Genomic DNA, 25,044 nt, shown 5'->3' with positions numbered 1-25,044 from the left:
CTAAGTCTCTTTTGATCACACTTTAAAGATCAAAAGGTAGAAGCGCAAAGACATTATCTGTGCAATATTAGAAACCTAGTAAGTGGTGGAATTTGGCCTTGAACCCAGATATCTAACTCCAGAGCCTAAGTGCTTCACCCACCTCACTGTGGTGCCTCTCGAGAAAAACAGGTAAGCACACATTCAGAAAGCTGGTGGGCCGGGGGGCTGGCCTTGTACTCAGAGGCCATGGAAGTCCCACGTGGGGTGGCTAGTGGTGTAAGGACAGAGGTCTCGGATGGGCAGAGGGATGTGGACAGGCGCGAGGGGGCGCGGCAGGGACTCGGGGGACCGGGAGTGGCGGCTCGGTGCTGCGGGAGGCGATTAGTGGAAGGACAGAGGTCTGGGAAGGGCAGAGGGATGGGGACAGGCCCGAGGGTCCGCGGCAGGGATTCCGGGGGACTGGGAGTGGCCGGTTGGGGTTACTCTTGGCTTTTTGCCCTCTCCTGCCGTCGACTGCTCCGGTTTCTTTGGCCTTGCGGCGAGGTGGACAGGGTGAGCTCTCGGGACTGATGGCGGTTGTGGAAGGGGCCTGGGGCCAAGGACAGGCCAGGGCGGCGGGAGAGGCGGACCGGTGGCGTGGCTGGATCTGGGCACGCTGTCGGACCTTCCACATCACCAGCTGCAGGCAGGCGTTTGCGTCCTCGCTGGAGTTGTGGCCGTCCTGGCTGTCCTGGATGATCTGTCCCAGGTAGTCGGCCGCGAGATTCCTGAGGGAACGCTTGTAGGGGAAACCCAGGTAGTGCGGGAAGAGCACGGCCGTGTCCAGCACGGTGCTGTGGATGAGCTTCAGGGCCAGCAGATCGCTCTCCAGGCTGTGCCCGATGAGGATGGTTTGGGCGCTGAAAAAGCTCAGCAGGATGGCTTGCACTTGGGGCAAGGTGATGCTCGTCTTGGCGACGTCGGCCTCGGTGACTCCGGAAAACCTGGTGTTGTAGTCCACGATCTCGTTGTCGGGCTTGACGAAGGTGTCGTACACCACTCGCATGTCGGCGTCCACCACGGTGACGCGGGTCAGCTCTAGGCCATGCGTGGTGTAGCACATCTCACAGTCCAAGGCGTAGATTCCTGGATAAGCGTCTCTGGACAACTCTTTCTTGAAGGTCTCCACGAAGCCATCGAGGCTGTCCTTGCGGCCGTCCCGCACGTGCTGCTTTGCCACCTGGCAGCCCACAGAGCCAGGAGCAGCTGCACAGCAGGTGTACTGGCTAACCCGGCCTCCAGCCACCTGGCTCGAGCGGACCCGCCCCCAGTGATAATAACACAACTGGTCACGTACACAGCGGCCCGAGGAGGACACCAGGTACTCGGTGCCACAACGGCAGCAGACCCTGCAGGAGGAGTCGCCGGGCCCCTTCCCCTGGCCAGTGAAGAGGACGGCGCCTCCGGGCCGCTCGGGGTGCGGGAAGGGGTAGCCGTTCTCCTTGAGCTGGTCCTGGCTGAGCAGGAACTCCTGGAGGCGGCTGTACAGGGCGGCCCTGCTGAGGCCCGGCATGGAGCTGGGGGTCAGGCCCTTCAGTCTCTTGAGGGTGTTCAGGACCACGTTCAGGTACCTGTTCTTGTTGGGGCTGCAGTCGTAGGCCACCTTCTCCTCGTTCAGCGCCTTCTCCACGGCCTCCTGCTTGGAGGCGCAGAACTTGAGACACTCTTCGGTGAACAGTTGGAGATAGCCTCGGCGGAGGACGGTGGGGACTTGGCACCCAGACCTTCGGAGGATAATAGGTTTCTTCAAACTCGGTAGGGATGGACGACGGACGATTCGCTTAGAGCTGATGGTGGTGGTGGTCTTGCATGCCATCCCTGACCTGTTGCGCGTCTTCCCTGGCTGTCTGCCGACCTTGGAGCCACTGGAGCGTTGGCTGCTGCTGGCCACCCGGGTTCTCTTGGCATCTGTGCAACCTGTGACCAAGCAAGGGCTGGAAGACTGGGCGATCGTCTTCCTCTTCCTGGGGGCTGAGATGCGGACTCCCGAGGGCCTCTCTGTCAGCCTTGGGGCGGCTGGCAAGCAGCAGGCCGATCCCCTCTGCGCAGGGAAGTAGGACGCCTCCGTCACCATCTTGAGACACGCTGGGGGCACCGCCGGACCCCTGTTCTGGGGCTCCGCCTGGATGTCCACAAATGCGGAGGCCTGGTTGTGCATCTGGGGCACCCGGAGCCCGAAGCTCTGGGCAGGCTGATGAGAGGGCAGGGGGAATTCTGGAGCCTCGAGGGCCGCCTCCTCGGCCACCTTCTTAGCTTCTGGGTATCCAGGTGGGAACCAGCAGGGAGCTGTGGCTCGCAACATCTTGCTGCCTTCGGGAGCACCGGCCTGGCTCTGCTCCGCTCCCAACTGGCGGCTTCTTGCCTCCAGGGCCGCCTCCTCGGCCACCTTCTTAGCTTCTGGGTATCCAGGTGGGAACCAGCAGGGAGCTGTGGCTCGCAACATCTTGCTGCCTTCGGGAGCACCGGCCTGGCTCTGCTCCGCTCCCAACTGGCGGCTTCTTGCCTCCAGGGCCGCCTCCTCGGCCACCTTCTTAGCTTCTGGGCATCCAGGTGGGAACCAGCAGGGAGCTGTGGCTCGCAACATCTTGCTGCCTTCGGGAGCACCGGCCTGGCTCTGCTCCTCTCCCAACTGGCGGCTTCAATGAGTGCCGCGGCCGCCACCCGTCGCCTTTATAGACGCACAGGGCAGAGTGGGTGGGACTTCTCCTTGATAGGTTGGTGCTTCCATCCAATCACACTGAGCCTCATCTTCCACCAGACTCCAGCTTGGGAATGCCTCAAGGGGTGCACTAATGGAATCAACTGGAACTCCTGGTTGCTAACCTTGGAGCTAGGTTGCTTTTCCTGAGTTAATTAACTGTCCCTGCAGGGCAGTCCTATCATGGCTACTGGAATTGGGCCACCTAGGATTCATTTCAGCGTCAGGGAGTTTGGTCAACTTGCTTGGGCCCACACAGCACCCCATGGAGCCAGGACTGGGCCAGCAGTCTGCTGCATGCTGCAGGGCAGGATCTCTCTGGGGTTGCGTTTCCCTGCTCTGTGCACTCCTCCGCTGAGGGCAAATTGAGGACAGGAAGTGGACCGCACCCACTTCTCTCCCACGACTTGGGCAATGTTCAACACAGGGGTTCTTCAAAAGGTTCATAGAAAATGCACATGGTGAAGAAACTATGCATGGGTTTCCACTGGTTTGCACTCAAATGAACTTGTCCGAACTTCTTATAACCTTTCTGAACTAGATCTAGTTTGAGGCACTGAGAAGGATGAGACATCCACTGAAAAGGACTCCTATCAGAGCAACATGAATTCCACGAAAATTGCAGCAAGAGCAAACATCAAATTTCTGGTGAAGCTTGGGTGGAAGAATGAAGAAATCATTGATGTTTTAACAAAAGCTTCTAAGGACACTACCCCAAAGAAATGAACTCTTTACGAATGTATAGCTTGTTTCAAGAAGAGGTGAGAAGATGTGGGAGATGAATCCTGCAGTGGCTGTGAAAACCACTGTGCCCAGATCAGCTGCAGTTACGACGAGAGCTATCAGTGGAAATTTTAAACAGGAGGGATCACGATCCTGACGCATCCCTCTGACAAATTGTAACCGGAAGTTGGAACATGGCTTTACCAATATGACCTCGAAGGCAAAGCATCATCAAAGCGACGGCTACCGAGAGGTGGCAGTGGTCCAGTCAAAGGAAAAGGAGGCCAGTCAGGAGCCAACATCATGGCATCAGTGTTTTGGGACACTCAAGGCATTTTGCTTGTTGACTTTCTGAAGGGCCAAACATCTGCTTATTAGGAGAGTGTTCCGAGAAGCTTAGAGAAAGCTTTGGTAGAAACATGCTGGGAAAGTCTCACTAGATCCCTGTTCACCACCTCAGTGCTCTGCTCATTCCTCTCATCAAACAAGGGCAATTTTGTCAGTTTCAATGGGCAGTCCTTAGGAATGCACCTTACGGGCTGCTTTCATGCCTTCTAAATTCTTTTTGTTTCCTAATTATAAAAAGTCACCTTGCTTGGAAAGATGAGAGAAAGTCTCCTTGCCATGCTTGGACAGATGAGAGATGAGATCCTCCTCTTCTCTCCCAGGACAGAATGGTCAGACTTGAGTTTCCTTTCTCCTCACTCTTCTCCTCCTTGAGGGAGGTGCTGTGCCGGACAGACCTGCTCCCGTGTCTAGACACGGGTAGACTCGTTGAAGATCCTCACAGGCAATCCTCCTTGGGGTCAAAGGGGAAGGATTTATTTCTTCAGGGCTCAGTAGTCCTCATCCTTACGCGCACCTTCACCAGCCCAGGGCGGGGTAGCGGAGGGTGAAAGGGCGTGGCTCACAGCCCGTTTCTTCCGCTCGGGCGTCTCCTGGGAGGAACCCTTGTCCAGTGAGCGGGTCTTCGTCTCCACCAAATTCCCTAGGGGGACACTTCTGGCAGCCCTTCTTGTTCAGCAGCTTACGGGGGTCAGGTGGACCTCTGCTAGTCACCAGCCTGAAGCCCTTACTCCATTTCAGCTATTTTTGCAGTTGCCTAGGTGACTTTTGAACCACATTACCCAGAACAGCCAACGGAGGAGGGGTGAGAAGAGTGGCCGTCTGGGTTTGCCGCATAGTGCTGCCTTAGAGGAGTGGTGCAGTCTTCGGTTGTGTGATACTTCACCTGGCTGATTTCTGGGAATGCCTCCACAAATTCGCTAAATTCAGTAGCTTTTGCCTTCCAAGATTCACCTGGTTGGTGTGTTGCACCCATTCACTAGTCATTTACATTAGGTATATCTCTTAATGCTATCCCTCCCCCTCCCCACGCCCATGACAGGCCCCGGTGTGTGATGTTCCCCTTTCTGTGTCCAAGCGTTCTCATACTTCAATTCCCACCTATGAATGAGAACATGCGGTGTTTGGTTTTTTTGTCCTTGCGATAGTTTGCTAAGAATGATGGTTTCCAGCTTCATCCGTGTCCCTCCAAAGGGCATGAACTCATGCTTTTTCATGGCTGCATAGTATTCCATGGTGTATTTGTGCCACATTTTCTTAATCCAGTCTATCATTGGTGGACATCTGGGTTGGTTCCAAGTCTTTGCTACTGTGAATGGTGCCGCAATGAACATCCGTCTGCGTGTGTGCTTTTAGCAGCATGATTTCTAATCCTATGGGTATATATACCCAGTAATGGGATGGCTGGGTCAAAAGGTATTTCTATTTCGAGATCCTTGAGGATTCACCACACTATCTTCCACTACCGTTGAACTAGTTTACAGTCCCACCAACAGTGTAAAAGTGTTCCTATTTGTCCACTACCTCTCCAGCACCTGTTGTTTCCTGACGTTTTAATGATCGCTCTTCTACCTGGTGTGAGATGATATCTCATTGCGGATTTGATTTGCATTTCTCTGATGGCCAGTGTTGATGAGCATTTTTTCATGTGTCTGTTGGCTGCATAAATGTCTTCTTTTGAGAAGTGTCTCTTTATATCCTTCCCCCACTTGTTGATGGGCTTGTTTGGTTTCTCTTGTAACTCTGTTTGAGTTCTTAGTAGATTCTGGATATTAGCCCTTTGTCAGATGAGTAGATTGCAAAAATTTTCTCCCTTTCTGCAGGATGCCTGTTCACTCTCATGGGAGTTTCTTTAGCTGTGCAGAACGTCTTTAGTGTAATTAGATGCTGTTTGTCAATGTTGGCTTTCGTTGCCATTGCTTTTGGCGTTTTAGACATGAGGTCCTTGCCCATGCCTGTGTCCTCAATGGTATTGGCTGGGTTTTCTCCTAGGGTTTGTATGGTTTAAGATCTAACATTTAAGTCTTTCTTCTGTCTTGAATTAATTTTTGTACAAGGTGTAAGGAAGGGATCCGATTTCAGCTTTCGACATATGGCTAGCCTGTTTTCCCAGCACCATTTTTTAAATAGGGAATCCTTTCCCCATTTCTTGTTTTTGTCAGGTTTGTCAAAGATCAGATGGTTGTAGATGTGTCGTATTATTTCTGAGGGCTCTATTCTGTTCCATTGGTCTACGGTAACCAAAACGGCAACCGATAGCATGCTCTTTGGTTACTGTAGCCTTCTACTGTAGCTTGAAGTCGGACAGCTTGATGCCTCCATCGTTGTTCTTTTGGCTTAGGAATATGTTGGCAGTGGGGGCCGTTTTGTGGTTCCATATGAGCTTTAAAGCAGATTTTTCCAGTTCTGTGAAGAAAGTCATTGGTAGTTTGATGGGGATGGCATTGAATCTATAATTTACCTTGGGCAGTATGGCCATTTTCACGATATTGATTCTTCCAATCCGTGATGGTGGAATATTCTTCCATTTGTTTGTCTCCTCTTTTAGTTCGTGGAGCAATGCTTGGTAGTTCTCCTGGAAGAGGTCCTTCACATCCCTTGTTAGTTGGATTCCTAGGCATTTTATTCTCTTTGAAGCAATTGTGAATGGGAGCTCACTCATGATTTGGCTGTCTGTTTGCCTGTTATTGGTGTATAAGAATGCTTGTGATTTTTGCACCTCGATTTTGTATCCTGAGACTTTGCTGAAGTTGCTTATCAGCTTAAGGAGATTTTGGGCTGAGACGATGGGGTTTTCTAAATATTCAATCATGTCATCTGCACACAGGGACAATTGGACTTCCTCTTTTCCTAATTGATTTCTCTTTATTTCTTTCTCCTGCCTGATTGCCCTGGGCAGAAGTTCCAACACTATGTTGAATAGGAGTGGTGAGAGAGGGCATCCCTGTCTTGTGGCAGTTTGCAAAGGGAATGCTTCCACTTTTTGCCCATTCAGTATGATATTGGCTGTGGGTTTGCCCTAAATAGCCCTCATTATTTTGGGAGATGTCCCATCAATACCTAATTTATTGAGAGTTGTTGGCATGAAGGGCTGTTGAATTTTGTCAAAGGCCTTTTCTGCATCTGTTGAGATAATCACGCAGTTTCTGTCTTTGGTTCTGATTATATGCTGGATTATGTTTATTGTTTTGCATATGATGGACAAGCCTTGCATGTCAGGGATGAAGCCCACTGCATCATGATGGATAAGCCCTTTGATATGCTGCTGGATTCGTTTTTCCGGTATTTTATGGAGGATTTTCCCATCGATGTTCCTCAGGGACATAGGCCTAAAATTCTCTTTTTGGGTTGTGTTTCTCTCAGGCTTTGGGATCAGGATGATGCCGGCCTCATGAAATGAGTGAGGGAGGATTCCCTCTTTTTCTGTTGATTGGAATAGTTTCAGAAGGCATGGTACCAGCTCCTCCTTGTCCTTCTGGTAGAATTCGGCTGTGAATCCGTCTGGTCCTGGAGTTTTATTGCTTGATAGGCTGTTAATTATTGCCTCAATTTCAGAGCCTGTTAGTGGTCTACTCAGGCATTCAACTTCTTCCTGGTTTACTCTGGGGAGGTTGTATGCGTCCAGGAATTTATCCATTTCTTCTAGGTTTTCTAGTTCATTAGCTTAGAGGTGCTGATAGTATTGTCTGATGGTAGTTTGTATTTCTGTGGGATCGGTGGTGATATCCCCTTTATCATTTTTTACTGCATCTGTTTGATTCTTCTTTCTTTTCTTCTTTCTTAGTCTTGCTAGTGCTCTATCAATTTTGTTGATCACTGCCAAAAACCCGCTCCTGGATTCATTGATTTGTTGAAGGGTTTATTGTGTCTCTATCTCCACCAGTTCTGCTCGGATCTTAGTTATTTCTTGCCTTCTGCTAGTTTTTGAATGTGTTTGCTCTTGCTTCTCTCATTCTTTTAATGGTGATGTTAGGGTATGCATTTTTGATTTTTCCTGCTTTCTCTCGTGGGCAATTAGTGCTATAAATTTCCCTCTACACACTGCTTTAAATGTGACCCAGAGATTCTGGTATGTTGTGCCTTTGTTTTCATTGGTTTCAGAGAATATCTTTCTTTCTGCCTTCATTTCCTTAAGTACCCAGTACTCATTCAGGAGCAGGTTGTCCGGTTTCCATGCAGTTGAGCGGTTTTGAGTGAGTTTCTTTATCCTGACGTCTACTTTGATTGCAATGTGGTCTGAAAGACCGTTTGTAGTAATTTCTGTTATTTTACATTTACTGAGGAGTGCTTTCCTTCCAACTATGTGGTCAATGTGGAAATAAGTGTGATGTGGTGCTGAGAAGCATGTATATTCTGTCGATTTGGGGTGGAGCGTTCTGTAGATGTCTCCTAGGTCCGCTTGGTGCAGAACTGAGTTCAATTCCTGGATATCCTTTTTAGATTTCTGTCTCGTTGGTCTGTCTAATGTTTACAGAGGGCTGTTAAAGTTTCCCGTTATTATGATGTGGGAGTCTAAGTCTCTTTTGATCACACTTTAAAGATCAAAAGGTAGAAGCGCAAAGACATTATCTGTGCAATATTAGAAACCTAGTAAGTGGTGGAATTTGGCCTTGAACCCAGATATCTAACTCCAGAGCCTAAGTGCTTCACCCACCTCACTGTGGTGCCTCTCGAGAAAAACAGGTAAGCACACATTCAGAAAGCTGGTGGGCCGGGGGGCTGGCCTTGTACTCAGAGGCCATGGAAGTCCCACGTGGGGTGGCTAGTGGTGTAAGGACAGAGGTCTCGGATGGGCAGAGGGATGTGGACAGGCGCGAGGGGGCGCGGCAGGGACTCGGGGGACCGGGAGTGGCGGCTCGGTGCTGCGGGAGGCGATTAGTGGAAGGACAGAGGTCTGGGAAGGGCAGAGGGATGGGGACAGGCCCGAGGGTCCGCGGCAGGGATTCCGGGGGACTGGGAGTGGCCGGTTGGGGTTACTCTTGGCTTTTTGCCCTCTCCTGCCGTCGACTGCTCCGGTTTCTTTGGCCTTGCGGCGAGGTGGACAGGGTGAGCTCTCGGGACTGATGGCGGTTGTGGAAGGGGCCTGGGGCCAAGGACAGGCCAGGGCGGCGGGAGAGGCGGACCGGTGGCGTGGCTGGATCTGGGCACGCTGTCGGACCTTCCACATCACCAGCTGCAGGCAGGCGTTTGCGTCCTCGCTGGAGTTGTGGCCGTCCTGGCTGTCCTGGATGATCTGTCCCAGGTAGTCGGCCGCGAGATTCCTGAGGGAACGCTTGTAGGGGAAACCCAGGTAGTGCGGGAAGAGCACGGCCGTGTCCAGCACGGTGCTGTGGATGAGCTTCAGGGCCAGCAGATCGCTCTCCAGGCTGTGCCCGATGAGGATGGTTTGGGCGCTGAAAAAGCTCAGCAGGATGGCTTGCACTTGGGGCAAGGTGATGCTCGTCTTGGCGACGTCGGCCTCGGTGACTCCGGAAAACCTGGTGTTGTAGTCCACGATCTCGTTGTCGGGCTTGACGAAGGTGTCGTACACCACTCGCATGTCGGCGTCCACCACGGTGACGCGGGTCAGCTCTAGGCCATGCGTGGTGTAGCACATCTCACAGTCCAAGGCGTAGATTCCTGGATAAGCGTCTCTGGACAACTCTTTCTTGAAGGTCTCCACGAAGCCATCGAGGCTGTCCTTGCGGCCGTCCCGCACGTGCTGCTTTGCCACCTGGCAGCCCACAGAGCCAGGAGCAGCTGCACAGCAGGTGTACTGGCTAACCCGGCCTCCAGCCACCTGGCTCCAGCGGACCCGCCCCCAGTGATAATAACACAACTGGTCACGTACACAGCGGCCCGAGGAGGACACCAGGTACTCGGTGCCACAACGGCAGCAGACCCTGCAGGAGGAGTCGCCGGGCCCCTTCCCCTGGCCAGTGAAGAGGACGGCGCCTCCGGGCCGCTCGGGGTGCGGGAAGGGGTAGCCGTTCTCCTTGAGCTGGTCCTGGCTGAGCAGGAACTCCTGGAGGCGGCTGTACAGGGCGGCCCTGCTGAGGCCCGGCATGGAGCTGGGGGTCAGGCCCTTCAGTCTCTTGAGGGTGTTCAGGACCACGTTCAGGTACCTGTTCTTGTTGGGGCTGCAGTCGTAGGCCACCTTCTCCTCGTTCAGCGCCTTCTCCACGGCCTCCTGCTTGGAGGCGCAGAACTTGAGACACTCTTCGGTGAACAGTTGGAGATAGCCTCGGCGGAGGACGGTGGGGACTTGGCACCCAGACCTTCGGAGGATAATAGGTTTCTTCAAACTCGGTAGGGATGGACGACGGACGATTCGCTTAGAGCTGATGGTGGTGGTGGTCTTGCATGCCATCCCTGACCTGTTGCGCGTCTTCCCTGGCTGTCTGCCGACCTTGGAGCCACTGGAGCGTTGGCTGCTGCTGGCCACCCGGGTTCTCTTGGCATCTGTGCAACCTGTGACCAAGCAAGGGCTGGAAGACTGGGCGATCGTCTTCCTCTTCCTGGGGGCTGAGATGCGGACTCCCGAGGGCCTCTCTGTCAGCCTTGGGGCGGCTGGCAAGCAGCAGGCCGATCCCCTCTGCGCAGGGAAGTAGGACGCCTCCGTCACCATCTTGAGACACGCTGGGGGCACCGCCGGACCCCTGTTCTGGGGCTCCGCCTGGATGTCCACAAATGCGGAGGCCTGGTTGTGCATCTGGGGCACCCGGAGCCCGAAGCTCTGGGCAGGCTGATGAGAGGGCAGGGGGAATTCTGGAGCCTCGAGGGCCGCCTCCTCGGCCACCTTCTTAGCTTCTGGGTATCCAGGTGGGAACCAGCAGGGAGCTGTGGCTCGCAACATCTTGCTGCCTTCGGGAGCACCGGCCTGGCTCTGCTCCGCTCCCAACTGGCGGCTTCTTGCCTCCAGGGCCGCCTCCTCGGCCACCTTCTTAGCTTCTGGGTATCCAGGTGGGAACCAGCAGGGAGCTGTGGCTCGCAACATCTTGCTGCCTTCGGGAGCACCGGCCTGGCTCTGCTCCGCTCCCAACTGGCGGCTTCTTGCCTCCAGGGCCGCCTCCTCGGCCACCTTCTTAGCTTCTGGGCATCCAGGTGGGAACCAGCAGGGAGCTGTGGCTCGCAACATCTTGCTGCCTTCGGGAGCACCGGCCTGGCTCTGCTCCTCTCCCAACTGGCGGCTTCAATGAGTGCCGCGGCCGCCACCCGTCGCCTTTATAGACGCACAGGGCAGAGTGGGTGGGACTTCTCCTTGATAGGTTGGTGCTTCCATCCAATCACACTGAGCCTCATCTTCCACCAGACTCCAGCTTGGGAATGCCTCAAGGGGTGCACTAATGGAATCAACTGGAACTCCTGGTTGCTAACCTTGGAGCTAGGTTGCTTTTCCTGAGTTAATTAACTGTCCCTGCAGGGCAGTCCTATCATGGCTACTGGAATTGGGCCACCTAGGATTCATTTCAGCGTCAGGGAGTTTGGTCAACTTGCTTGGGCCCACACAGCACCCCATGGAGCCAGGACTGGGCCAGCAGTCTGCTGCATGCTGCAGGGCAGGATCTCTCTGGGGTTGCGTTTCCCTGCTCTGTGCACTCCTCCGCTGAGGGCAAATTGAGGACAGGAAGTGGACCGCACCCACTTCTCTCCCACGACTTGGGCAATGTTCAACACAGGGGTTCTTCAAAAGGTTCATAGAAAATGCACATGGTGAAGAAACTATGCATGGGTTTCCACTGGTTTGCACTCAAATGAACTTGTCCGAACTTCTTATAACCTTTCTGAACTAGATCTAGTTTGAGGCACTGAGAAGGATGAGACATCCACTGAAAAGGACTCCTATCAGAGCAACATGAATTCCACGAAAATTGCAGCAAGAGCAAACATCAAATTTCTGGTGAAGCTTGGGTGGAAGAATGAAGAAATCATTGATGTTTTAACAAAAGCTTCTAAGGACACTACCCCAAAGAAATGAACTCTTTACGAATGTATAGCTTGTTTCAAGAAGAGGTGAGAAGATGTGGGAGATGAATCCTGCAGTGGCTGTGAAAACCACTGTGCCCAGATCAGCTGCAGTTACGACGAGAGCTATCAGTGGAAATTTTAAACAGGAGGGATCACGATCCTGACGCATCCCTCTGACAAATTGTAACCGGAAGTTGGAACATGGCTTTACCAATATGACCTCGAAGGCAAAGCATCATCAAAGCGACGGCTACCGAGAGGTGGCAGTGGTCCAGTCAAAGGAAAAGGAGGCCAGTCAGGAGCCAACATCATGGCATCAGTGTTTTGGGACACTCAAGGCATTTTGCTTGTTGACTTTCTGAAGGGCCAAACATCTGCTTATTAGGAGAGTGTTCCGAGAAGCTTAGAGAAAGCTTTGGTAGAAACATGCTGGGAAAGTCTCACTAGATCCCTGTTCACCACCTCAGTGCTCTGCTCATTCCTCTCATCAAACAAGGGCAATTTTGTCAGTTTCAATGGGCAGTCCTTAGGAATGCACCTTACGGGCTGCTTTCATGCCTTCTAAATTCTTTTTGTTTCCTAATTATAAAAAGTCACCTTGCTTGGAAAGATGAGAGAAAGTCTCCTTGCCATGCTTGGACAGATGAGAGATGAGATCCTCCTCTTCTCTCCCAGGACAGAATGGTCAGACTTGAGTTTCCTTTCTCCTCACTCTTCTCCTCCTTGAGGGAGGTGCTGTGCCGGACAGACCTGCTCCCGTGTCTAGACACGGGTAGACTCGTTGAAGATCCTCACAGGCAATCCTCCTTGGGGTCAAAGGGGAAGGAGTTATTTCTTCAGGGCTCAGTAGTCCTCATCCTTACGCGCACCTTCACCAGCCCAGGGCGGGGTAGCGGAGGGTGAAAGGGCGTGGCTCACAGCCCGTTTCTTCCGCTCGGGCGTCTCCTGGGAGGAACCCTTGTCCAGTGAGCGGGTCTTCGTCTCCACCAAATTCCCTAGGGGGACACTTCTGGCAGCCCTTCTTGTTCAGCAGCTTACGGGGGTCAGGTGGACCTCTGCTAGTCACCAGCCTGAAGCCCTTACTCCATTTCAGCTATTTTTGCAGTTGCCTAGGTGACTTTTGAACCACATTACCCAGAACAGCCAACGGAGGAGGGGTGAGAAGAGTGGCCGTCTGGGTTTGCCGCATAGTGCTGCCTTAGAGGAGTGGTGCAGTCTTCGGTTGTGTGATACTTCACCTGGCTGATTTCTGGGAATGCCTCCACAAATTCGCTAAATTCAGTAGCTTTTGCCTTCCAAGATTCACCTGGTTGGTGTGTTGCACCCATTCACTAGTCATTTACATTAGGTATATCTCTTAATGCTATCCCTCCCCCTCCCCACGCCCATGACAGGCCCCGGTGTGTGATGTTCCCCTTTCTGTGTCCAAGCGTTCTCATACTTCAATTCCCACCTATGAATGAGAACATGCGGTGTTTGGTTTTTTTGTCCTTGCGATAGTTTGCTAAGAATGATGGTTTCCAGCTTCATCCGTGTCCCTCCAAAGGGCATGAACTCATGCTTTTTCATGGCTGCATAGTATTCCATGGTGTATTTGTGCCACATTTTCTTAATCCAGTCTATCATTGGTGGACATCTGGGTTGGTTCCAAGTCTTTGCTACTGTGAATGGTGCCGCAATGAACATCCGTCTGCGTGTGTGCTTTTAGCAGCATGATTTCTAATCCTATGGGTATATATACCCAGTAATGGGATGGCTGGGTCAAAAGGTATTTCTATTTCGAGATCCTTGAGGATTCACCACACTATCTTCCACTACCGTTGAACTAGTTTACAGTCCCACCAACAGTGTAAAAGTGTTCCTATTTGTCCACTACCTCTCCAGCACCTGTTGTTTCCTGACGTTTTAATGATCGCTCTTCTACCTGGTGTGAGATGATATCTCATTGCGGATTTGATTTGCATTTCTCTGATGGCCAGTGTTGATGAGTATTTTTTCATGTGTCTGTTGGCTGCATAAATGTCTTCTTTTGAGAAGTGTCTCTTTATATCCTTCCCCCACTTGTTGATGGGCTTGTTTGGTTTCTCTTGTAACTCTGTTTGAGTTCTTAGTAGATTCTGGATATTAGCCCTTTGTCAGATGAGTAGATTGCAAAAATTTTCTCCCTTTCTGCAGGATGCCTGTTCACTCTCATGGGAGTTTCTTTAGCTGTGCAGAACGTCTTTAGTGTAATTAGATGCTGTTTGTCAATGTTGGCTTTCGTTGCCATTGCTTTTGGCGTTTTAGACATGAGGTCCTTGCCCATGCCTGTGTCCTCAATGGTATTGGCTGGGTTTTCTCCTAGGGTTTGTATGGTTTAAGATCTAACATTTAAGTCTTTCTTCTGTCTTGAATTAATTTTTGTACAAGGTGTAAGGAAGGGATCCGATTTCAGCTTTCGACATATGGCTAGCCTGTTTTCCCAGCACCATTTTTTAAATAGGGAATCCTTTCCCCATTTCTTGTTTTTGTCAGGTTTGTCAAAGATCAGATGGTTGTAGATGTGTCGTATTATTTCTGAGGGCTCTATTCTGTTCCATTGGTCTACGGTAACCAAAACGGCAACCGATAGCATGCTCTTTGGTTACTGTAGCCTTCTACTGTAGCTTGAAGTCGGACAGCTTGATGCCTCCATCGTTGTTCTTTTGGCTTAGGAATATGTTGGCAGTGGGGGCCGTTTTGTGGTTCCATATGAGCTTTAAAGCAGATTTTTCCAGTTCTGTGAAGAAAGTCATTGGTAGTTTGATGGGGATGGCATTGAATCTATAATTTACCTTGGGCAGTATGGCCATTTTCACGATATTGATTCTTCCAATCCGTGATGGTGGAATATTCTTCCATTTGTTTGTCTCCTCTTTTAGTTCGTGGAGCAATGCTTGGTAGTTCTCCTGGAAGAGGTCCTTCACATCCCTTGTTAGTTGGATTCCTAGGCATTTTATTCTCTTTGAAGCAATTGTGAATGGGAGCTCACTCATGATTTGGCTGTCTGTTTGCCTGTTATTGGTGTATAAGAATGCTTGTGATTTTTGCACCTCGATTTTGTATCCTGAGACTTTGCTGAAGTTGCTTATCAGCTTAAGGAGATTTTGGGCTGAGACGATGGGGTTTTCTAAATATTCAATCATGTCATCTGCACACAGGGACAATTGGACTTCCTCTTTTCCTAATTGATTTCTCTTTATTTCTTTCTCCTGCCTGATTGCCCTGGGCAGAAGTTCCAACACTATGTTGAATAGGAGTGGTGAGAGAGGGCATCCCTGTCTTGTGGCAGTTTGCAAAGGGAATGCTTCCACTTTTTGCCCATTCAGTATGATATTGGCTGTGGGTTTGCCCTAAATAGCCCTCATTATTTTGGGAGATGTCCCATCAATACCTAATTTATTGAGAGTTGTTGGCATGAAGGGCTGTTGAATTTTGTCAAAGGCCTTTTCTGCATCTGTTGAGATAATCACGCAGTTTCTGTCTTTGGTTCTGATTATATGCTGGATTATGTTTATTGTTTTGCATATGATGGACAAGCCTTGCATGTCAGGGATGAAGCCCACTGCATCATGATGGATAAGCCCTTTGATATGCTGCTGGATTCGTTTTTCCGGTATTTTATGGAGGATTTTCCCATCGATGTTCCTCAGGGACATAGGCCTAAAATTCTCTTTTTGGGTTGTGTTTCTCTCAGGCTTTGGGATCAGGATGATGCCGGCCTCATGAAATGAGTGAGGGAGGATTCCCTCTTTTTCTGTTGATTGGAATAGTTTCAGAAGGCATGGTACCAGCTCCTCCTTGTCCTTCTGGTAGAATTCGGCTGTGAATCCGTCTGGTCCTGGAGTTTTATTGCTTGATAGGCTGTTAATTATTGCCTCAATTTCAGAGCCTGTTAGTGGTCTACTCAGGCATTCAACTTCTTCCTGGTTTACTCTGGGGAGGTTGTATGCGTCCAGGAATTTATCCATTTCTTCTAGGTTTTCTAGTTCATTAGCTTAGAGGTGCTGATAGTATTGTCTGATGGTAGTTTGTATTTCTGTGGGATCGGTGGTGATATCCCCTTTATCATTTTTTACTGCATCTGTTTGATTCTTCTTTCTTTTCTTCTTTCTTAGTCTTGCTAGTGCTCTATCAATTTTGTTGATCACTGCCAAAAACCCGCTCCTGGGTTCATTGATTTGTTGAAGGGTTTATTGTGTCTCTATCTCCACCAGTTCTGCTCGGATCTTAGTTATTTCTTGCCTTCTGCTAGTTTTTGAATGTGTTTGCTCTTGCTTCTCTCATTCTTTTAATGGTGATGTTAGGGTATGCATTTTTGATTTTTCCTGCTTTCTCTCGTGGGCAATTAGTGCTATAAATTTCCCTCTACACACTGCTTTAAATGTGACCCAGAGATTCTGGTATGTTGTGCCTTTGTTTTCATTGGTTTCAGAGAATATCTTTCTTTCTGCCTTCATTTCCTTAAGTACCCAGTACTCATTCAGGAGCAGGTTGTCCGGTTTCCATGCAGTTGAGCGGTTTTGAGTGAGTTTCTTTATCCTGAGGTCTACTTTGATTGCAATGTGGTCTGAAAGACCGTTTGTAGTAATTTCTGTTATTTTACATTTACTGAGGAGTGCTTTCCTTCCAACTATGTGGTCAATGTGGAAATAAGTGTGATGTGGTGCTGAGAAGCATGTATATTCTGTCGATTTGGGGTGGAGCGTTCTGTAGATGTCTCCTAGGTCCGCTTGGTGCAGAGCTGAGTTCAATTCCTGGATATCCTTTTTAGATTTCTGTCTCGTTGGTCTGTCTAATGTTTACAGAGGGCTGTTAAAGTTTCCCGTTATTATGATGTGGGAGTCTAAGTCTCTTTTGATCACACTTTAAAGATCAAAAGGTAGAAGCGCAAAGACATTATCTGTGCAATATTAGAAACCTAGTAAGTGGTGGAATTTGGCCTTGAACCCAGATATCTAACTCCAGAGCCTAAGTGCTTCACCCACCTCACTGTGGTGCCTCTCGAGAAAAACAGGTAAGCACACATTCAGAAAGCTGGTGGGCCGGGGGGCTGGCCTTGTACTCAGAGGCCATGGAAGTCCCACGTGGGGTGGCTAGTGGTGTAAGGACAGAGGTCTCGGATGGGCAGAGGGATGTGGACAGGCGCGAGGGGGCGCGGCAGGGACTCGGGGGACTGGGAGTGGCGGCTCGGTGCTGCGGGAGGCGATTAGTGGAAGGACAGGGGTCTGGGAAGGGCAGAGGGATGGGGACAGGCCCGAGGGTCCGCGGCAGGGATTCCGGGGGACTGGGAGTGGCCGGTTGGGGTTACTCTTGGCTTTTTGCCCTCTCCTGCCGTCGACTGCTCCGGTTTCTTTGGCCTTGCGGCGAGGTGGACAGGGTGAGCTCTCGGGACTGATGGCGGTTGTGGAAGGGGCCTGGGGCCAAGGACAGGCCAGGGCGGCGGGAGAGGCGGACCGGTGGCGTGGCTGGATCTGGGCGCGCTGTCGGACCTTCCACATCACCAGCTGCAGGCAGGCGTTTGCGTCCTCGCTGGAGTTGTGGCCGTCCTGGCTGTCCTGGATGATCTGTCCCAGGTAGTCGGCCGCGAGATTCCTGAGGGAACGCTTGTAGGGGAAACCCAGGTAGTGCGGGAAGAGCACGGCCGTGTCCAGCACGGTGCTGTGGATGAGCTTCAGGGCCAGCAGATCGCTCTCCAGGCTGTGCCCGATGAGGATGGTTTGGGCGCTGAAAAAGCTCAGCAGGATGGCTTGCACTTGGGGCAAGGTGATGCTCGTCTTGGCGACGTCGGCCTCGGTGACTCCGGAAAACCTGGTGTTGTAGTCCACGATCTCGTTGTCGGGCTTGACGAAGGTGTCGTACACCACTCGCATGTCGGCGTCCACCACGGTGACGCGGGTCAGCTCTAGGCCATGCGTGGTGTAGCACATCTCACAGTCCAAGGCGTAGATTCCTGGATAAGCGTCTCTGGACAACTCTTTCTTGAAGGTCTCCACGAAGCCATCGAGGCTGTCCTTGCGGCCGTCCCGCACGTGCTGCTTTGCCACCTGGCAGCCCACAGAGCCAGGAGCAGCTGCACAGCAGGTGTACTGGCTAACCCGGCCTCCAGCCACCTGGCTCCAGCGGACCCGCCCCCAGTGATAATAACACAACTGGTCGCGTACACAGCGGCCCGAGGAGGACACCAGGTACTCGGTGCCACAACGGCAGCAGACCCTGCAGGAGGAGTCGCCGGGCCCCTTCCCCTGGCCAGTGAAGAGGACGGCGCCTCCGGGCCGCTCGGGGTGCGGGAAGGGGTAGCCGTTCTCCTTGAGCTGGTCCTGGCTGAGCAGGAACTCCTGGAGGCGGCTGTACAGGGCGGCCCTGCTGAGGCCCGGCATGGAGCTGGGGGTCAGGCCCTTCAGTCTCTTGAGGGTGTTCAGGACCACGTTCAGGTACCTGTTCTTGTTGGGGCTGCAGTCGTAGGCCACCTTCTCCTCGTTCAGCGCCTTCTCCACGGCCTCCTGCTTGGAGGCGCAGAACTTGAGACACTCTTCGGTGAACAGTTGGAGATAGCCTCGGCGGAGGACGGTGGGGACTTGGCACCCAGACCTTCGGAGGATAATAGGTTTCTTCAAACTCGGTAGGGATGGACGACGGACGATTCGCTTAGAGCTGATGGTGGTGGTGGTCTTGCATGCCATCCCTGACCTGTTGCGCGTCTTCCCTGGCTGTCTGCCGACCTTGGAGCCACTGGAGCGTTGGCTGCTGCTGGCCACCCGGGTTCTCTTGGCATCTGTGCAACCTGTGACCAAGCAAGGGCTGGAAGAGTGGGCGATCGTCTTCCTCTTCCTGGGGGCTGAGATGCGGACTCCCGAGGGCCTCTCTGTCAGCCTTGGGGCGGCTGGCAAGCAGCAGGCCGATCCCCTCTGCGCAGGGAAGTAGGACGCCTCCGTCACCATCTTGAGACACGCTGGGGGCACCGCCGGACCCCTGTTCTGGGGCTCCGCCTGGATGTCCACAAATGCGGAGGCCTGGTTGTGCATCTGGGGCACCCGGAGCCCGAAGCTCTGGGCAGGCTGATGAGAGGGCAGGGGGAATTCTGGAGCCTCGAGGGCCGCCTCCTCGGCCACCTTCTTAGCTTCTGGGTATCCAGGTGGGAACCAGCAGGGAGCTGTGGCTCGCAACATCTTGCTGCCTTCGGGAGCACCGGCCTGGCTCTGCTCCGCTCCCACCTGGCGGCTTCTTGCCTCCAGGGCCGCCTCCTCGGCCACCTTCTTAGCTTCTGGGTATCCAGGTGGGAACCAGCAGGGAGCTGTGGCTCGCAACATCTTGCTGCCTTCGGGAGCACCGGCCTGGCTCTGCTCCGCTCCCAACTGGCGGCTTCTTGCCTCCAGGGCCGCCTCCTCGGCCACCTTCTTAGCTTCTGGGCATCCAGGTGGGAACCAGCAGGGAGCTGTGGCTCGCAACATCTTGCTGCCTTCGGGAGCACCGGCCTGGCTCTGCTCCTCTCCCAACTGGCGGCTTCAATGAGTGCCGCGGCCGCCACCCGTCGCCTTTATAGACGCACAGGGCAGAGTGGGTGGGACTTCTCCTTGATAGGTTGGTGCTTCCATCCAATCACACTGAGCCTCATCTTCCACCAGACTCCAGCTTGGGAATGCCTCAAGGGGTGCACTAATGGAATCAACTGGAACTCCTGGTTGCTAACCTTGGAGGTCGGTTGCTTTTCCTGAGTTAATTAACTGTCCCTGCAGGGCAGTCCTATCATGGCTACTGGAATTGGGCCACCTAGGATTCATTTCAGCGTCAGGGAGTTTGGTCAACTTGCTTGGGCCCACACAGCACCCCATGGAGCCAGGACTGGGCCAGCAGTCTGCTGCATGCTGCAGGGCAGGATCTCTCTGGGGTTGCGTTTCCCTGCTCTGTGCACTCCTCCGCTGAGGGCAAATTGAGGACAGGAAGTGGACCGCACCCACTTCTCTCCCACGACTTGGGCAATGTTCAACACAGGGGTTCTTCAAAAGGTTCATAGAAAATGCACATGGTGAAGAAACTATGCATGGGTTTCCACTGGTTTGCACTCAAATAAACTTGTCCGAACTTCTTATAACCTTTCTGAACTAGATCTAGTTTGAGGCACTGAGAAGGATGAGACATCCACTGAAAAGGACTCCTATCAGAGCAACATGAATTCCACGAAAATTGCAGCAAGAGCAAACATCAAATTTCTGGTGAAGCTTGGGTGGAAGAATGAAGAAATCATTGATGTTTTAACAAAAGCTTCTAAGGACACTACCCCAAAGAAATGAACTCTTTACGAATGTATAGCTTGTTTCAAGAAGAGGTGAGAAGATGTGGGAGATGAATCCTGCAGTGGCTGTGAAAACCACTGTGCCCAGATCAGCTGCAGTTACGACGAGAGCTATCAGTGGAAATTTTAAACAGGAGGGATCACGATCCTGACGCATCCCTCTGACAAATTGTAACCGGAAGTTGGAACATGGCTTTACCAATATGACCTCGAATGCAAAGCATCATCAAAGCGACGGCTACCGAGAGGTGGCAGTGGTCCAGTCAAAGGAAAAGGAGGCCAGTCAGGAGCCAACATCATGGCATCAGTGTTTTGGGACACTCAAGGCATTTTGCTTGTTGACTTTCTGAAGGGCCAAACATCTGCTTATTAGGAGAGTGTTCCGAGAAGCTTAGAGAAAGCTTTGGTAGAAACATGCTGGGAAAGTCTCACTAGATCCCTGTTCACCACCTCAGTGCTCTGCTCATTCCTCTCATCAAACAAGGGCAATTTTGTCAGTTTCAATGGGCAGTCCTTAGGAATGCACCTTACGGGCTGCTTTCATGCCTTCTAAATTCTTTTTGTTTCCTAATTATAAAAAGTCACCTTGCTTGGAAAGATGAGAGAAAGTCTCCTTGCCATGCTTGGACAGATGAGAGATGAGATCCTCCTCTTCTCTCCCAGGACAGAATGGTCAGACTTGAGTTTCCTTTCTCCTCACTCTTCTCCTCCTTGAGGGAGGTGCTGTGCCGGACAGACCTGCTCCCGTGTCTAGACACGGGTAGACTCGTTGAAGATCCTCACAGGCAATCCTCCTTGGGGTCAAAGGGGAAGGAGTTATTTCTTCAGGGCTCAGTAGTCCTCATCCTTACGCGCACCTTCACCAGCCCAGGGCGGGGTAGCGGAGGGTGAAAGGGCGTGGCTCACAGCCCGTTTCTTCCGCTCGGGCGTCTCCTGGGAGGAACCCTTGTCCAGTGAGCGGGTCTTCGTCTCCACCAAATTCCCTAGGGGGACACTTCTGGCAGCCCTTCTTGTTCAGCAGCTTACGGGGGTCAGGTGGACCTCTGCTAGTCACCAGCCTGAAGCCCTTACTCCATTTCAGCTATTTTTGCAGTTGCCTAGGTGACTTTTGAACCACATTACCCAGAACAGCCAACGGAGGAGGGGTGAGAAGAGTGGCCGTCTGGGTTTGCCGCATAGTGCTGCCTTAGAGGAGTGGTGCAGTCTTCGGTTGTGTGATACTTCACCTGGCTGATTTCTGGGAATGCCTCCACAAATTCGCTAAATTCAGTAGCTTTTGCCTTCCAAGATTCACCTGGTTGGTGTGTTGCACCCATTCACTAGTCATTTACATTAGGTATATCTCTTAATGCTATCCCTCCCCCTCCCCACGCCCATGACAGGCCCCGGTGTGTGATGTTCCCCTTTCTGTGTCCAAGCGTTCTCATACTTCAATTCCCACCTATGAATGAGAACATGCGGTGTTTGGTTTTTTTGTCCTTGCGATAGTTTGCTAAGAATGATGGTTTCCAGCTTCATCCGTGTCCCTCCAAAGGGCATGAACTCATGCTTTTTCATGGCTGCATAGTATTCCATGGTGTATTTGTGCCACATTTTCTTAATCCAGTCTATCATTGATGGACATCTGGGTTGGTTCCAAGTCTTTGCTACTGTGAATGGTGCCGCAATAAACATACGTCTGCGTGTGTCCTTTTAGCAGCATGATTTCTAATCCTATGGGTATATATACCCAGTAATGGGATGTCTGGGTCAAAAGGTATTTCTATTTCGAGATCCTTGAGGATTCACCACACTATCTTCCACTACCGTTGAACTAGTTTACAGTCCCACCAACAGTGTAAAAGTGTTCCTATTTGTCCACTACCTCTCCAGCACCTGTTGTTTCCTGACGTTTTAATGATCGCTCTTCTACCTGGTGTGAGATGATATCTCATTGCGGATTTGATTTGCATTTCTCTGATGGCCAGTGTTGATGAGCATTTTTTCATGTGTCTGTTGGCTGCATAAATGTCTTCTTTTGAGAAGTGTCTCTTTATATCCTTCCCCCACTTGTTGATGGGCTTGTTTGGTTTCTCTTGTAACTCTGTTTGAGTTCTTAGTAGATTCTGGATATTAGCCCTTTGTCAGATGAGTAGATTGCAAAAATTTTCTCCCTTTCTGCAGGATGCCTGTTCACTCTCATGGGAGTTTCTTTAGCTGTGCAGAACGTCTTTAGTGTAATTAGATGCTGTTTGTCAATGTTGGCTTTCGTTGCCATTGCTTTTGGCGTTTTAGACATGAGGTCCTTGCCCATGCCTGTGTCCTCAATGGTATTGGCTGGGTTTTCTCCTAGGGTTTGTATGGTTTAAGATCTAACATTTAAGTCTTTCTTCTGTCTTGAATTAATTTTTGTACAAGGTGTAAGGAAGGGATCCGATTTCAGCTTTCGACATATGGCTAGCCTGTTTTCCCAGCACCATTTTTTAAATAGGGAATCCTTTCCCCATTTCTTGTTTTTGTCAGGTTTGTCAAAGATCAGATGGTTGTAGATGTGTCGTATTATTTCTGAGGGCTCTATTCTGTTCCATTGGTCTACGGTAACCAAAACGGCAACCGATAGCATGCTCTTTGGTTACTGTAGCCTTCTACTGTAGCTTGAAGTCGGACAGCTTGATGCCTCCATCGTTGTTCTTTTGGCTTAGGAATATGTTGGCAGTGGGGGCCGTTTTGTGGTTCCATATGAGCTTTAAAGCAGATTTTTCCAGTTCTGTGAAGAAAGTCATTGGTAGTTTGATGGGGATGGCATTGAATCTATAATTTACCTTGGGCAGTATGGCCATTTTCACGATATTGATTCTTCCAATCCGTGATGGTGGAATATTCTTCCATTTGTTTGTCTCCTCTTTTAGTTCGTGGAGCAATGCTTGGTAGTTCTCCTTGAAGAGGTCCTTCACATCCCTTGTTAGTTGGATTCCTAGGCATTTTATTCTCTTTGAAGCAATTGTGAATGGGAGCTCACTCATGATTTGGCTCTCTGTTTGCCTGTTATTGGTGTATAAGAATGCTTGTGATTTTTGCACCTCGATTTTGTATCCTGAGACTTTGCTGAAGTTGCTTATCAGCTTAAGGAGATTTTGGGCTGAGACGATGGGGTTTTCTAAATATTCAATCATGTCATCTGCACACAGGGACAATTGGACTTCCTCTTTTCCTAATTGATTTCTCTTTATTTCTTTCTCCTGCCTGATTGCCCTGGGCAGAAGTTCCAACACTATGTTGAATAGGAGTGGTGAGAGAGGGCATCCCTGTCTTGTGGCAGTTTGCAAAGGGAATGCTTCCACTTTTTGCCCATTCAGTATGATATTGGCTGTGGGTTTGCCCTAAATAGCCCTCATTATTTTGGGAGATGTCCCATCAATACCTAATTTATTGAGAGTTGTTGGCATGAAGGGCTGTTGAATTTTGTCAAAGGCCTTTTCTGCATCTGTTGAGATAATCACGCAGTTTCTGTCTTTGGTTCTGATTATATGCTGGATTATGTTTATTGTTTTGCATATGATGGACAAGCCTTGCATGTCAGGGATGAAGCCCACTTCATCATGATGGATAAGCCCTTTGATGTGCTGCTGGATTCGTTTTTCCGGTATTTTAGGGAGGATTTTCCCATCGATGTTCCTCAGGGACATAGGCCTAAAATTCTCTTTTTGGGTTGTGTTTCTCTCAGGCTTTGGGATCAGGATGATGCCGGCCTCATGAAATGAGTGAGGGAGGATTCCCTCTTTTTCTGTTGATTGGAATAGTTTCAGAAGGCATGGTACCAGCTCCTCCTTGTCCTTCTGGTAGAATTCGGCTGTGAATCCGTCTGGTCCTGGAGTTTTATTGCTTGATAGGCTGTTAATTATTGCCTCAATTTCAGAGCCTGTTAGTGGTCTACTCAGGCATTCAACTTCTTCCTGGTTTACTCTGGGGAGGTTGTATGCGTCCAGGAATTTATCCATTTCTTCTAGGTTTTCTAGTTCATTAGCTTAGAGGTGCTGATAGTATTGTCTGATGGTAGTTTGTATTTCTGTGGGATCGGTGGTGATATCCCCTTTATCATTTTTTACTGCATCTGTTTGATTCTTCTTTCTTTTCTTGTTTCTTAGTCTTGCTAGTGCTCTATCAATTTTGTTGATCACTGCCAAAAACCCGCTCCTGGATTCATTGATTTGTTGAAGGGTTTATTGTGTCTCTATCTCCATCAGTTCTGCTCGGATCTTAGTTATTTCTTGCCTTCTGCTAGTTTTTGAATGTGTTTGCTCTTGCTTCTCTCATTCTTTTAATGGTGATGTTAGGGTATGCATTTTTGATTTTTCCTGCTTTCTCTCGTGGGCAATTAGTGCTATAAATTTCCCTCTACACACTGCTTTAAATGTGACCCAGAGATTCTGGTATGTTGTGCCTTTGTTTTCATTGCTTTCAGAGAATATCTTTCTTTCTGCCTTCATTTCCTTAAGTACCCAGTACTTATTCAGGAGCAGGTTGTCCGGTTTCCATGCAGTTGAGCGGTTTTGAGTGAGTTTCTTTATCCTGACGTCTACTTTGATTGCAATGTGGTCTGAAAGACCGTTTGTAGTAATTTCTGTTATTTTACATTTACTGAGGAGTGCTTTCCTTCCAACTATGTGGTCAATGTGGAAATAAGTGTGATGTGGTGCTGAGAAGCATGTATATTCTGTTGATTTGGGGTGGAGCGTTCTGTAGATGTCTCCTAGGTCCGCTTGGTGCAGAGCTGAGTTCAATTCCTGGATATCCTTTTTAGCTTTCTGTCTCGTTGGTCTGTCTAATGTTTACAGAGGGCTGTTAAAGTTTCCCATTATTATGATGTGGGAGTCTAAGTCTCTTTTGATCACACTTTAAAGATCAAAAGGTAGAAGCGCAAAGACATTATCTGTGCAATATTAGAAACCTAGTAAGTGGTGGAATTTGGCCTTGAACCCAGATATCTAACTCCAGAGCCTAAGTGCTTCACCCACCTCAC

At 50.5% G+C, this 25,044-nt stretch overlaps 3 protein-coding genes across 3 annotated transcripts; all 3 read right to left on the bottom strand.

The window, feature by feature from the left end:
• Positions 1-586: 586 nt before the first annotated feature.
• LOC134810777 (putative exonuclease GOR) lies at positions 587-2,605 on the bottom strand (the record flags this gene model as incomplete). The annotated part of the gene is made up of 1 exon (XM_063816815.1): positions 587-2,605. A coding segment is annotated over exon 1 (2,019 nt), but the record flags the coding sequence as incomplete, so codon positions are not given.
• Positions 2,606-8,885: 6,280 nt separating this feature from the next.
• Positions 8,886-10,622, bottom strand: LOC134810776 (exonuclease GOR-like; the record flags this gene model as incomplete). The annotated part of the gene is made up of 1 exon (XM_063816814.1): positions 8,886-10,622. A coding segment is annotated over exon 1 (1,737 nt), but the record flags the coding sequence as incomplete, so codon positions are not given.
• A 6,562-nt stretch (positions 10,623-17,184) lies between these two features.
• Positions 17,185-18,921, bottom strand: LOC134810775 (exonuclease GOR-like; the record flags this gene model as incomplete). The annotated part of the gene is made up of 1 exon (XM_063816813.1): positions 17,185-18,921. A coding segment is annotated over exon 1 (1,737 nt), but the record flags the coding sequence as incomplete, so codon positions are not given.
• Between the last annotated feature and the right edge of the window lie 6,123 nt (positions 18,922-25,044).

This window comes from Pan troglodytes, chromosome 7, assembly GCF_028858775.2.
Source record: "Pan troglodytes isolate AG18354 chromosome 7, NHGRI_mPanTro3-v2.0_pri, whole genome shotgun sequence".
Lineage (NCBI taxonomy): Eukaryota > Metazoa > Chordata > Mammalia > Primates > Hominidae > Pan > Pan troglodytes.
This window is presented reverse-complemented; position numbering and strand designations above follow the sequence as displayed.